The 16,236-nt window shown below is 30.4% G+C and overlaps 2 protein-coding genes and 1 long non-coding RNA gene across 3 annotated transcripts; 2 read left to right on the plus strand and 1 right to left on the minus strand.

Moving 5' to 3' along the window:
* Positions 1 to 214: 214 nt before the first annotated feature.
* On the minus strand, positions 215 to 784 carry LOC122585763. Its single transcript, XM_043757886.1, has one exon. It carries the CDS (start codon positions 659 to 661, stop codon positions 350 to 352), a length of 312 nt encoding a protein of 103 aa, XP_043613821.1. The 5' UTR covers positions 662 to 784; the 3' UTR covers positions 215 to 349.
* Positions 785 to 4,103: 3,319 nt separating this feature from the next.
* On the plus strand, positions 4,104 to 7,289 carry LOC122610335 (protein AGENET DOMAIN (AGD)-CONTAINING P1). The gene is made up of 2 exons (XM_043783332.1): positions 4,104 to 4,638; positions 6,579 to 7,289. The coding sequence occupies exons 1-2, from the start codon at positions 4,180 to 4,182 to the stop codon at positions 7,050 to 7,052; spliced, it is 933 nt and encodes a 310-aa protein (XP_043639267.1). The 5' UTR covers positions 4,104 to 4,179; the 3' UTR covers positions 7,053 to 7,289.
* A 6,747-nt stretch (positions 7,290 to 14,036) lies between these two features.
* LOC122585690 lies at positions 14,037 to 14,831 on the plus strand. Its single transcript, XR_006321764.1, has 2 exons — positions 14,037 to 14,147; positions 14,292 to 14,831. It is a non-coding gene; the product is annotated as an uncharacterized LOC122585690 (long non-coding RNA).
* The last annotated feature ends 1,405 nt before the right edge of the window (positions 14,832 to 16,236 follow it).

Genomic DNA, 16,236 nt, shown 5'->3' on the forward strand with positions numbered 1-16,236 from the left:
TAAACTTTAGTTATTTTGGTAAGACTAGAAGCCATATAATTTGTCACTTCATCAAAATCAATGTCACATAGTCAAATGAATGTAGTAGCATCGTTTGATATATTTGTTACATCAAAAGGTTAATTCAAAACTCAGATACATACGATAGCAAAACGGTATAGTTAGATCATGTTTCCTTGAAAAAAAATAGAAATGATAACCATTTGGGCACAAATAATCCGAATGATCAAACTGCCTATATTTATAATACTTAATACTCCAACAAAGTATTCAAACAAAACACATATAATCTTATAAGTTATAACAATGCTACATAAATTTTATAATTCCTAACTTTCTATGAACTAACTCAAAGAGCAGAGCCACAAAATGGGCAAAACCTGAAATCCGAACTGACCGCTCTATCGCAGAACTGACACCGAGGTTTTTCAGATGGCTCAAAGTCAGGTGACAACATCGGCGGATAAAAGAGACCACAGGAGTTACAGTGCATGACCTGGTCTTTGCCGGGCCAACGATAAACAGGAACAAAAAATAGTTTCAAGACTTTGTTTGTTTCGACAAGATCGGCGGGTGAGCGGCAGTTGATGCAGCGACCGGCTTCTTGTTTGATCACCTGACGAACCTCTTGAGTGACCCCACCTACGAAGAAGAAAAACATGTTTCAAATGAGTGTTGTTTGATGGCTAAATTGTATGGTTTTGGAAGGGTTTATAATAAAACGGGGGAGGAATCAGGGGTTTCCGGAGGGTTCTACCAAAAGCTGTTCCTTTCTACTGATTAACACTTCGAATTACCACCGTAACTCCGTAAACGAGCATTCTTATCTAGGTGTTTGGAGTTGTGTGTTTATCTTACTTTTTTTCTTAAGAAAAATGATTAATCGAACCTAACTCATATGCCTAACCTAAAACTTTAAAAATTTGAATTGTGGATTCCATTAATTATCTTTCTTAGTCTTTCCTCTTGATTTTTTCACATATCATTATCTTTTTATTAGGCCGATTTTTAGACATACAAATTAGGTTGATTTATCATTATCCTTTTTTTAATAATACATCTATCATTCCAAAAATAAAAAAATGCTAATAATACCTTTTTTTTAACATAATAATAAGGGTTTTGCTAAACAAAGCCCTAAGGACTTTAGTTAAGGTACATTATATAGTTGTACACTTACTATAAAATTCAGGGTTAGACTTTTGATATGAAAATATATAACTTTTTTATAGACGTTAAGTGAAGCCTGCTTCATTTAGCATTTTCCTAATGATAATAATACTTTATCTAATAACTTTGTGAAAAGATAAGCATATTTAAGTAAGCAATTTGATATTTATATAAACATTTATTTCAAATACTTCTCTATTATCTAATAAAAACACACATGTTTTATTGAAATGTTATAAGATTTGGGATGAGAGATTTTTTTAAGGACCCAATTCTTAATTTTGTTATTCTCGAAGACGGTCTTGCTCGAATAATTTTTAGTTTATTTTATATGTTTTTTTAAATTGATGTTCTTTACGTTTGACGAATTAAAAAGGTTTTATAACCATATCATTTGGTGGGTAAACAATAGCCAACATGAGTTTCTCTATAAAAATTTTGGTTTACTAAACCCGAGGGATGTTAATTTTATGAAAAATAATAAATCCTTTTAAAAGAATAGCCTATTTATCTTCTTAAATTGTTGATCATGACATGTATATAAATGAATGAATAAAATTATGAGAAAAAATAAATGAATAACACATATCATATTTTAAGATTAATATGAGGATAATTAAGATATTTTTAAAAAAGATTTATCATTTTCCTAATTTTATACATGTTCAACCTCTATATGGTTAAGAATTATTAAGGATTTTTATTGGATCTATTCTTTGTTTATTATAGGACTTGTTTAAGACAAGGATTATATATGATAAAAGAGTGATGAAGTGTTGCTGAAAGAAGACTAAGACAAAGTCAAGAGTGCAGAAATGAAAATAATGTCCTAGGGAGTGCTTGGTTCAAAATAAATAATGGGAAAGGGAAAGGTAATAAGAATACACATGAATGCAACGAGTATTACTTAGTATTTCATTCCCATTGATATTGCTTGGTATTTTGTATGTATTAAAATATATAATTTTTTCTGGATAATAATAAACAATGTTTCTATAAATAATAATAATAATAATAATAATAATAATAATAATAATATCACAGAGGTTATTGTACATATAGATATCTGTAAATAAATTTTATCAAATTAAGCATTTAATTTTCTTACTTTGTTTTAATTATTTCCAATTTCATATAATTATCTGTAAAATAAATTGAAATCAACTTATGCAACATTATATGAATCTCGAAGTCATTACAATGACAATAGCAATATTATATATAATAGTTATAATATTACTGTAATACTGACTTGTTATAAACTTATCATAATAATGATGATGATATGCGTATACTATTATTTGACATATTATATTATCATATTATTATTTTATACTTATATATTATTATTATTATTATGTTATAAATAAATAAATGTATAAATATGTAAAGTGTCAATTGAGGTGAAAAAAAAACAAATTCAAAGTTAGAACTGTCGTTGGAAAAAAATTACGGTTGAAAAGTGAATATTTTTAGGAAAAGATGGAAATTGGATTAATATTTTGATTACCTAGTCCAATACCCCCAATTAAGTGGGGAATGATTTATTAACCAATAGTGGCCAATGATTGACTAGGTAATAACAAACCAAGCACTATCAATTATAATCAAACTCATTACTTAACTCCTAATACATCTAACCAAGCATGCCTTTAGTGTAAAAACCAATTATTTGTGTATTTAGGGTTTCGAATTATTTTATGTATTTGACTATTTTCACTCATAAACATACAGTATATAAATATATTTACCTACATCTCAAATATGATGAAAAGTGGTTGTCGTTTAATGCTTTATATATGTCGTCTCAAACACTGTTCACAATGGCAATTTTGTAATATTGTCTAACTTTGTGGTTATTTTAATAACATGTTTTAAATTATAACGCATACTCTTATACGTTCTTATTTTACTGTAGTTGCTATGATATTGTTTGTTTAGGATTGTGTGCCTGTAATGTTTCTATAATTAACTTAACCTTTATAATTATTTTAATACTGCTTTTTTCATTAATTATGATATCTTTTTACGTCAACTACCTTTACATTAATAACCACGCCGTTAACGTCATCATCACTCGTCGTTGCCATTCTGTCGCCGCATTACGCAGACACCCCTCATGTTATTTTTATTAGTATAGTATTGCATTTACTAAGTTGGTTTTGTATAATTATATCGAATGAACATATCATTTTTGGTGTATTTATGTAGTTATATGTTGAAAAGTATTTTTAAAAAGTTCAAAGTAATTTTATTATACAACATTTAAAATTAACATCACATTTTTACATGCTTAAAGTCTCGAATTAGAAAGTTAAAAATTGTATGTTAGATTCTAACAGTTTTTTAAAAGGTTATTAAGCCAATACTAACAAAATTTCTTGTACAAAAAGAGTTTGAGAATATCAAATAACTATTGTCTTTTAGAAAGATTTTTTTTATTTATTTATACTCTATATTAATGCAAACTGTTTTTTTTTTTCTAACTATTATACTTTTGAGATACTATATATGTCCCTAAACTTCTAGCCTACACAATTTTTATATTTTATTAATATTAAATTTCATTAGTTAAGTATTAAAATATTAGACATATATATTCAATCACACTCTCATTATTTGCATCGTAATATCATAATTTTTTATATTATCATAAATTATCGATTAATAATATAAATATCAATTATTTATTATTTACACCATCAGCTTGTACAACATACACGTTTAATTAATAGTTTAATAAAAAAAAATTAATTTAAATAACAAAATTATTTGCAAATGAATAGTAATAGTTATCCTATTATATATGAGAAATGATAAACTTATCATAATTTTTGATTCATCTACCTTATTAGCTTATTATACAAGTTTTATAATAGTAGTAAATATATCAAAGCATGTGATACATATATCACCTCCCATAATCCCATTATATATCCTTTCCTTCCAAAAGAAAAGGGGACAATAAAGAATCAATTTGAAAACCCTAAAAATAAAAAATAGAGAAAAATGTCACACACTCGCAATCAGAACAGCACCCCATTTCCAAACGGATCAGAAGTGGAAATAAGCAGCAACGACAACGGCTTCCGTGGGGCATGGTATTCAGGGACAGTAATCAAACCCAAAAACAACAACAAAAATCTAATGATTGTTGAATACAAAACATTAATGGCCGATGAATCTGGAACAAAACCACTTAGGGAAACATTAGATGTTATCCAGTTAAGGCCATTACCCCCACGTGATAAGGGTGATAGGGATTTTAAGTTTAGTGAGGAAGTTGATGCTTATTATAATGATGGGTGGTGGGAAGGGGTTGTTACTGCTGTTTTGCCCGGTGACCGATATTCGGTGTTTTTCCGGGCGACTCGGGAGCAGTTGGAATTCGGAAAGTCCGAACTCAGGATTCATAGGGAGTGGGTTTATGGTGAATGGGTTCCCCCGGTTGAAGATGAACAACAAGAGGTAGTACTTTATACACACACAAATATACTTATATATATCATGGTTTTATGAGTTTGTGTAGAATTGTATGTGCCTAGGAGTTTTGTTATTTGAGTAAGTGTATGTTCGGAGTTCCTATTGTTGCATATTCAAAAACTTGATTAGGTGGAATTTCTGTAAGTTAAGGGCTTATCGAATTTAAATGTTATAAAATGCATATATCGTTTGTTGAAATTGTCGATTAAGTCACTATAGAAAGTATGAATCTACCCAAATACCACCCTCAAATTGGGGTAATAGAGGAGAAGCCTAAAAAGGGTTGATTTTGTTTCGAGAATCTGGGATTGCGACTGCGAATGAGTTGAGTATCTATTGAGAAACTGAGACTTGAGCTTGTTTGAGCTGGATTGTTATTGAAATCTTGCTCGAACAGAACCACATATTTAGCCGATGTGTTTAAAAGGGCTTTGTTCAAGCTTTTGTTGGGTTTTTAGATCTGTAAATTTAAGTACAGTGGGTTTCAAAGGGTTAGAGCAAAGATTACATAAGAACTATTTCTAAAGGTGCTGAAAGAGTAAACTAAGAAATAGTTTACAAGTATATGAACGAGTGACATTCTTTTGTAGGAGATACTTTGGTAGATATTAAGATATGCGGATATGGTACGCAATGATTTTTGAAATAAATTTATCCAATTTGTAGTCTTTATGCAACAATCCTAGACAGTATTGGTAATCCATAATTCTACTTACGTTGCCAAAGATTTCATTTCGATCATTTAAACCGATATATGGGAACAACTACTAAAAATAGTGAGTGAGGTGCCAACCTCATGGGCATCTTCCCCATCCTCTGTGATTAACTCTATTAATGGTATAATAACATGATACCATAAATAATCTCATGGAAACACAATTGTATCAAGATTACAGATTTTTTTTAGTGCTAATATGTTTACATATTTTAAAAATACATGTATACATCTTGAATGAACTAATTAAGACTCTAGTAGTCCTGCTCAGGCTATTAACTATTAAGGGAGGTAAGTCAACTTTTTATTTCTGCTTAATGCCTTTTAGCACACTGCACACTGTTTAGAGGATACACATGGATTAAAATGAGTTGAGATATACATCCAACACATATATATTGCTATAATTATGTTCTAACAACTTATTAGTGTAAAATGATTGGTGATAATTGTTAAATTTCTAATGCCATATGTTACAAGTCTTTAATCACTCTGCTGGAGCTGGCAGAAATTTAAAAGGTGAACTATCCTTTACCACCATCTACACACGGCCACACGCAGTTGCTATTGATTCTGACCAAGCTACATCAGACTAATAAAAAGCTTATGTGAATATGTGATGTCTACGTATACATTTTCCTTTATTTCTCATTTTGTGAATGAGATTATGTGAACTCTATTTATATATGTCATATTACCAAAAGCATATTTCTTTTATATCTGTTTTGTAAAACCTAATCCCAAACGAAACAGACTATGCGATGACTAGATCAACTCAAATCCATTCAAGTTGCGACCCTTCCATTTCCTGAAATTGAGACTATATAGTGATATATGTCATGCTAATATACCCTAATGATGTTTGAAATTTTGTGGTTTTTGCCTTTTTTAGCCGTGTTCCTTGTTAGAAACACACATGTGTATATGTAAAATGCTTATATGTCATATGAGTCTAACAACTGTTCATACATGCATTCAGCCATTCACCCATATATTTGGTAGAATTGACCCATTTACTTATCACCTTGTCGGTAGGTCAATGTAGATATATATAATCAAAGAATGCTCAAATTGGTACATGAAAAACATATTTGACACTTGAGTCGTTTTTACATGTTATCCAACCTGTCCATTTTGTAACCTATTTGCTTTGTTTATTACTGTAGTACCACTTTGCATAATACAAATAGTCAAACTTGTATCACTACAGGCATCTATCTCTGTAGATTTGAAGATTTCCAGCAATGATAAATTTCAGAAAGGGCAATCAGTTGAAGTATCCAGTGATGAAGAAGGTTTTCAAGGTGCTTGGTTTGCTGCCACTGTCATTGAACAATTGAGCACTGGCAAGTTCAAGATTGAGTACAAATTCTTGAGAAATGATGATGATACTGCTTTTATCACAGAAGAAGTTGATAGCAACCACATACGCCCTTGCCCCCCTAATGAAATGATCGATCAGTTCCGCCTTTATGAAGAAGTTGATGCCCTCTACAATGATGGGTGGTGGGTAGGCGTGATTTTCAAGGTACTCGGCAGACAAAGATATGAGGTTTTCTTTAGGGACACAAGTGAGGAAATAGTTTTCAAGCAATCAGAACTGAGGCGGCATGTAGAATGGATCAACGGCAAATGGGTGTCTTCTTCCTCGGTGTGTAATCCTATTCATAGACAAATAAAGTAGTCTTTAAGTAATTATTAGTTGACGACGGGTAGGTGAAAATTGAAGTTAGGTCTGTACTTTTGTTTTTGTGAACTGTAACTAGGTCATGCGGCTTCTGCATGCCAAATCTCACAACTCAATGGGCGGTAATGTTTTTTTGTATCTTAAGTTTAGCCCTAACTCTTAATGCCACTTGCTATGGATGCTTTTGTACTAAACTTTGAAACGCATGTGAAAAATCCAGAATTTTGTGTTGCCTCTTTTCTTTTGTTCCTTTGAACAAATTTTTAACTTTGGTTAAAAGGGAACCATGGATATACATTTTTTTTTCTTTTGAACATGGATATACAGCTAAAAATGCTTTTGAAGATATAACAAAGGAGTTAATGGCAATACTTTTAAAGATTAAATTCAAAATGTAAGTAATTTTACACGAATTGTCATAGTGTGTATAACAATCGATTGAAAGTATATAACAAAGTCCATATCCCATGAGAAGTGAATTTGTACTTGTTATCCATTAATGTTGTTTCTGTCATTCTTTGATGGAGACGATGTATAACCCTCAATCTTTCTTGAGTTCCTTCTTCTAGGCCTCTCGTCCTCATATGACTTGGCTCTCATAGACTTAAGTTGCAGATAGTTGGGTGCTAGCTTCCTATTCCAGATTATCAAGAATCATCCAATCAACAGATAGAAAATAATAATTATAAATATATAAGAGAGCATCATTGATCTTTTTGTAGGTTCCTAAATGGCTAAATGTAATGAAGACTGTTTTTTTCTTTTTAAGTGTGTACAAGCGTCAAAAGTAGACCATGCATTGTTGAGGAAACATTTGCTAACTAAAATGGGTTGCAGTGTTAACCTATTCATGCTGGTGCCTGTCTCATTGAGAATGGGAAGCAAAGCAAAGATGCCATGTCAAAGGAAATGGATGTTTTGTCTATGTTACCAGCTCTGTTCTGCCATTAACCTAGAACACACAATTGCAATGTTTAAAAGGCTAGTTGCATAGTTACTGAGTCAACTGAATTAAAAAAAATGTGTCTTATATTTGTGGCAACGTTGTTCTTATATGCATAGTGATATGACCGATATGTAGGAAATCCAGAAAGTCTTAGGGCGCGTTTAGTTCGAGAAAATATTTTCAAGTTTTCCATTTCTAGTTTTTTAGAAAATGAAAAGGTTTTTCATTTTTAAAAAACCCTTGAAAATTTTGAAAACGCGTTCAAAATAAAAGATGGAGTTTTCATTCTTCCATTTTAGAAAACTAGAAAACATGTTCAAATTCACTTGTTTTCTAATTTTAGGTTTATAAAAGGTTTGGAAAATAGAAAAGTGAAAATAAAAACTGAAAAAAAACAGTTTTCTAATTTTAGTGCAAAAGTTGGAAAGGGGAATTTTCATTTTCTAGGAAAACTTTTTTAGAAAAATACAATTTGAACGTGTTTCTTGTTTTCCATGTTTTCTTGGAAAATGAAAATGGAAAACAGAGGAGTTTTTTTGAACTAAGCGCACCCTAACTCTTTCTAGGAAACCGATTTGTGGTCTTATGCATTAAAAATACATTTACATCAATCACATCTAGTTGCTAATGCACAAAATTTGAAGGTTTATTACATACAATGTACATATTTAAGTTTCATACTCACTATAATAATTCGTGTAAAGTTTTAAAATACTAATCATTGTCATCATCAATTAAACAAAAGTCCATGGATTGTGAAGACCTAAATTTTGGATTTGTGGTGTTTTAGGAATTTAAAACTTATATTGTTGATTCTTCATTATCAACATAAATTACATAAAGCATACAAGTATGCAATCCACGTTCCTATTTTACGAATTATGATTAAAACTACTCGTTGCTTGATGCTAATTTAGCTGACCAATTTTTACATGGAAAGAAAAGACAAAGCGAGATGGTATGGGTATACGAGTCTCCTGATTGATTGAGGTTCTAAACTGCATTGACTAATTCAATTGTAAGTTATAAAAAGAATATTGAAATGCAAAAAAACTCTATTCATATGTACGAGAAGGGTATCCGCACAATGCGACGGCGGTAACGGTAACTGGTGATGATGGTGGCGGCGGTAGCAGTGCGGTTATTTTATGGGTTAATGAATGTATATTATAAATAACTTCCAATAGGATAGTGGTAGTTTGTTTTATAAAGAAATAAAGATATATTTCAGATACATATGCAAATAATTAAACTTAGCGTCTAAAAGATTCAAATTATCAAGACATGAGATTGCAGAAATTTTCTAGTAGTTGCAACTTTAGTCTTACCTGAAAATTTTAAGTTTCAAATCATTAACATAAATCCCCAACCTATGTTACATTATTATATAATTGGAGGTCATAGATAATGATATAAGATCGGACATTTTATTCCCACCATTTATTTTTACTCGTCCGGTTACCCCCTAGGCCCCTACCCCTTTTAACAACGATATGGCTGCTATAGTATGAATCAACATACGTGTCACATAGCGTACGCTTCTTGACTTTTGACCTTCACCTTTAGCAACAGAGGTTACCTCCATTTAATTGCTAATAAATTAGCCTATCAACCCAATTCACATTCTTCATCGGTTATTATCCCATCGCCATCCATTTTTTTGCTTGTAAAATCTTTTTGCTTTCTTTTCTAAAACAAAACCACTTATAATACCCAACTCGGCTCCATTTTTCTGGCCATTTTCCAATAAGTCTTTAGCAGCAAGCTGGACCACCTTCGTGAACAACTTTTGATATCCAAATTTTTATATGTTATTATTATTATTATTTATTATGATCTGTTTAGTTAATAAGTTTTTTTATATGTTTTGTTAATACGATTCTTATGTTTGTAATACATGAAAATATTGAACAATCATATTTATTTGGGTGTGATATAATTATGCTTTATTTTTTTTTAAAAACACAGCAGATAAATGGCTAACACCCCCAACTTTGATGCCCCCAACTTTATTTTATTTTATTTTATTTTGATGACCCCCTAGGAAGAAACTACAAAGCGAAATACTCCCTAACCACTAGGCTATCACCCTAATAGCAATTATGCTTTATGAGCAAGGGAAGACATTGCATTGTTAGGTCACCGCGTGTGATGTTCTTTAACATGAATTATCCATAACTAGCTAATCAACACGCATATTATGCGGATAACTGAATAGAATTTGGTGTTAAAATTACGGTTTGTTTAAAAGTCATAATATATAAATCACATTTGTTATATTAAAAATCTGATGATAAATTGATTATTCAATTCTCATACTTCTAACTCTGAAATAGTATTACAATAATAAATTTTAATCTACAAACTTGTTTTCTATTTCAATAATTTGTTTTCAATTTCAATATCAACCCTTTTGATAACATTTAACATTTCACTTAAGTTACAATAACATCGAAAGAAAAAAAATAGTTATATAATTTAAAAAAGATACTATGAAAAATTTAATTAATTATACGGGTTTTGATTTTTAGTTTCTATTCCTCTTAAATAATTAAGTAAAATAAAAATTTTCCATATACTAAAATTATGTTAAAATCATTATATCTTGAAATAAGTTTGAAATTGTTTTGTTTTGTCTATTTTCTTGGATGATGTCATAAAAACGTTAAGATAATATATTAACATATTATGAAAAAATATTTTTTTTAAAAATGATATCATCACAATCTTCTTTTATTAATATAAGAGATATCTGCATTATGCTAGTGTATTTTTTTTTCATGATTCTATTTTGTATTATATGTATTACTAAAATTTGTATTTACATCCAAGATTTTAGTTCCATATGTTATAATAGTACTCAAGGTAATATGACATAATATAAGTTTTTTCATGGTTGATTTCTTATTTTTATGGGAAAATATAGATAAAAAGTAAAAATAATATGTATAAAATAACTATATAAAGATAGATATACAAAAAGTATGGAAAATAGTATAATAAAAACAAGGTATTGATGTTTCATACCTACTTCATATATTATATTAATGTTTCACATTTGACTTACATGTTGCATTTATATCTACATCTACCATTTACCTCAAATGTATGTATCTTTTTAACAAAAATTAAATAAAAAATGATATTGCATTAATGTTTAACACCAACCTCATATATTGTATTAATGTATCACAACTATCTCATTTGTTGCATTAATGTTTTACTTACAATGGATGAAATTTTCTCAAGTTATTCAATTTGATTAGTCAAATTGTGAAGATCTTGATAAATCAAAGATTATGATTAAAAAGTCATCTTTTAATCATAACCCTTGATTTTATTCAAGGGTTAAGATTGCTCTAACTTAAACCCTCAAGTTATTTCCAACTTGAGGGTAGGGGTAAGCAAAAACTGAACCGAAAACCGAAAAAACCATTAAAACCGAAAAAACCGAAAAACCAAAAAAACCAAAAACCATTGGTTTTGGTTTCTAATGAAAAACCGAACCATAAAAACCGAGCCGAACCAAAAATATATATTTTTACTTTATTTTATATTTATATCATTTTATTATTAATTTTTGATAAATATGTTATTATATTTGCATTTTTAGGTGTATATAATAATATATCATTAATATGTTTTAAGTGAAAATACACAACAAAATTAATTTGTTTTAATACTTGTATAACTAAACAACACGTAAAAGATATAAATAGTTATGTAAAAAATTTGTTTGAAGTTTGTACAACTTACTTTTATGGATTTGTTGTCATTGTTGTAGTGTTATTGTTACTAATATTGTTTTGAAAACTTGTTGAAATTAATTACGGTATAATTATAGGGTATAAACTTATAACTTTTGAAGGTCAATTTGACCCAAACCACAAGTGGTTAAAACCGACTAAAACCGAAAAACTGGACCGAAATAGACCGAAACCGAAAAAACCAAAACCCACTCGTTTTAGTTTTCAAAAACTGAATTATAACGGTTCGGTTTCGGTTTTAGTAAAAAACCGAACCAAACTGAACCATACTCACCCCTACTTGAGGGGATATCTACCCATCGTTACATATATCTCACTCGTATGTACTTTTAATAAAAAAAAGATAAAAAAAAGTAGGGACCTTGCATTAATGTTTTACACCTACCTCATCTGTTTCATTAATGTTTTACATCTACCTTATAAGTACGTACCTTTTAGTGGCGGTATCGCTACTAAAAGGAGTGTATGAATTGTCCAGTCTAGCACCTAGTTTTTAAATTGCTGCTAAATGTGACAGTAAGAAAAGACAAAGTTGTGCTAAAGATGATAGTCATAAGGGATAAAATCATTGCTAAAGGTATCCATGTTAAAAAATGTGATCGGGTAAAAAAATGGTATGATTAGCAATCCTTATAAAAAGGCTCTCTGAAAAATAAATGGGTTTATAATGTAAAAATATAAAAAAGAAAGGAATTATATATATGTTTTAGTTCATAAAAACAAGTATTAGAATAAAATAATCAATTTTTATTAAAAATCGTTAATCATAAAAGTCGTCGTGCAACATCATATATACTATATTTTATGAATTTTCGTGCATTAGTTTTATTATAATCGCACGATCAAAAATTTAATCCATTTATTTTATAGGGTAGGGTTAACGTGAGAACCACATATATGGAGAGAACCGTGAGAACCACTAGTTTTCCTCCTTCTTTTTTTTGTGGTTTTTTATTTTTGTTTCACTTTTTTCAGCTTTTTTTTTTGTTTTTTATTTTCTTTTAACAAAAAACCATTCCAAAAAAAAATAAAATAAAAAACAGTTTTATTTTTTGTAAAAAATCAAATGGGTTATGCGTTAAGAAAATGTATGGATACGGTATCGGCGTTGCCCTACATCCATTCTAAAGGGGTTGTCACCGGACGCATATAGGAATGATATGAATTTGATGGGCGGCGATCCAAGAGATGGTGAAGGTTGTTACGGTACGGGCGTAGCCCTTAATATTAAAGGCAAAGGCCTTAGAGATAATTTTTCAATGGTTCTCACTGTTCTCACCATATATGTTGGTTTTTACTTGATCACTTCACTTATTTTATATTGATATTGTTTTAATATAGGGATAAGTATCTTATAATGTAACAAACTTTGAACGAATGTCTATAGTAGGAAATAACTAAAGTTGTGTGTATTGTATGTAAACAACTCGAAAATAATGTTTATTGTATGTAAGAAAATGTATCCAACCAATTAAAATTAGACAAGTGGCACCTCTATGTGGTTGTCACATATGTTTTCTTACATACAATAAACATTTTTTAAAGTTGTTTACATACAATACACAAAACTTTAGTTATTTCCCACTATAGACATTCGTCTAAAGTTTGTTACATTGCAGGATACTTATCCCTTTAATATAATATTAAAGTTTGTTGTATTCTTTCTTGTATGTATCATGATGGCTACTGTCCCAATGTTCAAAAAAAAAAATGATGGCTACTGTCCCCGATCCTGCAAACTATCTGGCCAATGGCAAATCCAGCTAGGGCCCATTTAGTGAAAGGTTTATTTTAGGAATCTGTTTCGTACGGAATCTATATGTGAAGGACCAAGTTCATTCAAGAACTTAAATACCATAAATTAAAGTCTGGTGCAACATTTTTGATATTTTGACTATATCGTTCCAAAATAACGTGGGTTCCATGTCTATAATAGTAATCTGGTAGAATAAAAGCGGCCCCTTATCATTAATAGTCTGGTCAGGTTATCAAAAATATGATTAAGATACCAGACGCTGAAATTAAAAGTAACTTTATATGCAAACACATATGACAATATGACATTTGTACAGTTGTAGTTGTAGACTTGTAGACTTGTAGGAGTACTTTGTATGCAAACAGATCTGACATTAAGGACCTAATTTTAAATATCTAGCAGGACTTTATCCGGAATTTCAGTTAACTACAAGGACCTAAATCATGAAATATACAATAGAAAAGGCACTAGTTGAAACTTTCAAAACCATTATAAAAGAACAAACCCTACTAATATGACAATTGTCTTTGGCCGCCCACCCACCCACCAAACTCGGATCTACTTCACCGTATGTCTTCAACCTTCACCAAATAGTTACCGAGTATTTCACAATTGTTTTCTAGGTATTGTATCTAGCTTCTAACATATATTTTTTTCTTATAAAATGGTTTTTAATTTAATTTTAGATTATTAGTGTTTATATTCTTAATACATCTTTTTAAATGTGACACTGTTTAATATATCAATTATTGATTTTGTTTTTTCAGCTGATCTAATGGTGAAATTTGTTTTTGAAGAAGTCGGTTGGAAGTTTATCAAATGCTGGAGTTTATTGATTAAAATTTAGAGATTTTTTTTGTTCATTGTAGGTAAGCATCCAACAAGGTGTTGGAGCTCTTTATGTCACGATGTATGACTCTTGTTTCGATCACATAGGATTATGAAGGTAGTCTACGCCACCGACGTTACGGATGTGAATCTTGAGACATTAGTTCACATGAGACATGTGTGTCCAAGGGTTTGTGTTATGCCTGTCTCACGTGAGAATCCAATGGCTTAAGATTGACATTAGTGATGTTCGTGCTGTAGGCTTCCTTCATAGTCCTTTTTGTTCGTAATAAAGAGTCGTACATCGTGATATAAAAAGCTCTACCATCATGTTGGGTATGTTCTAATTTTAGTGTTTCAGAACAAGGATATTCTCACGGTTGCTATCCCATGTTGAGTTTAGTTTTTTATTTCAACAAATCTTATAAAATCGAAGAATGAGTATTCCCATTTATCTTACATAATTTATCATTGTGCTGTTTTTTATCTAGTTATTTGTATGTATTTATAAGCACGGGTAAAAGATTTGACATGTATAAAACACATCAACTTGTTAGTTATTAGATACACTGGTAATCCTGAAATCAATGACTGGATGTTGCAAACAAAAACATGGGTAATACAAAGGGCAACGTTATTGATATTGCCATATTGATAGAAATCAAGATTCCATTCAAAAGTATATTGCGCGATAATATATCCCCAAAATAACAATAAATTTATAACAAATTTTGGTTATACAACTACACAAACTACAGGTTGTGACTGTTACATTAATATACAGCAACTAATACCAGTCATTGGATGCTTCCAGTTGGACTCGAGCTTTTTTTGCGTGTGTAGATTGTTTGAGTGCATTGTCTTCTTTTTGATACATTAAAATATAAACCAACTCAAGTCAAATATGATTGGTGGAATTATCCTAGTCAACTTGTATTCTTTGAAATCAAGAGAACCCAAAGCCTTCGTACTTCCAATGTTATCTGGGATACTCCACTGAGATAATTATGAGACAACTTGAGATCCATTAACAGAGAAATTGTAGTTAACTCTACAGGTATCTGATCAACGAACTGATTGCTTGATCGAAAGGTCCAATAGCGTTGACAAACTTTTCGTTCCATTTTCAAGCGTGACACCTTTTGAGACCCGAACCATGTACTCTTGAGAATAGATATAATGCCGGCAAAAGCAAGCTTCTATCATTCCCGGTAGCTTTTGCAGACAATGAGGGATGGGTCCTATTTGGCTGTTGTGCAATTTCCAATTTTGAAGACATGAAATTTTGCACAAAAATGGAAGAATTCTTCCAGTGGTTTCTGACTTTCTATGCAACTTGAGAACCTGATAATTTATTAATCTAAGATCCACAAGTCATGTAAATTTCTTAGATCTCGTGGTAGCTCGCCAGTAAAGTTATTGTCATTCAGGGGTAACCATGACTAGAATATTACCAGCTTAATATCGCTCCACATAGCTTTTTTAGATTTTCTAAGCAGTTTGGAATTTCCCCTGTTTACATATTCATCGAAAGATCTTTATTTTACAAAGTCGAGATGGCCAAATAAAAAATGCAGAAGTTTAGTATAGTCGAGTATCGGCTTATAAATTTTCTATCGTTGGGTCACTTCAATTAGTCAATATACTGTTTACATGATGAGTTGGGCAATAGGCAGACGAGAACTTGGGTTCAAATAGCACTGTCACAGCAGCCCCACTTTTTTTTTTCGGTGTGATAACATACAAGGATTAAAAATTTACTACCATGATTCATATTAACAATTAATAGTGTACTCATCTTCTATTTGATGTTACGTTTGCCAATTCATTCTCTAAGAAAAAAAAGAAAAAAAACTGTAAAGATGCAATGTAATAGAACATCAA

Source organism: Erigeron canadensis, chromosome 1 (genome assembly GCF_010389155.1).
Source record: "Erigeron canadensis isolate Cc75 chromosome 1, C_canadensis_v1, whole genome shotgun sequence".
In the NCBI taxonomy this organism is placed as follows: domain Eukaryota; kingdom Viridiplantae; phylum Streptophyta; class Magnoliopsida; order Asterales; family Asteraceae; genus Erigeron; species Erigeron canadensis.

Coding starts and splice junctions, on each gene's coding strand:
- LOC122585763 (XM_043757886.1), bottom strand. CDS start 661: ATGTTTTTCTTCTTCGTAGGTGGGGTCACTCAAGAGGTTCGTCAGGTG.
- LOC122610335 (XM_043783332.1), top strand. CDS start 4,180: ATGTCACACACTCGCAATCAGAACAGCACCCCATTTCCAAACGGATCA. Junction 4,639..6,578: donor TTGAAGATGAACAACAAGAG/GTAGTACTTTAT, acceptor GTATCACTACAG/GCATCTATCTCTGTAGATTT.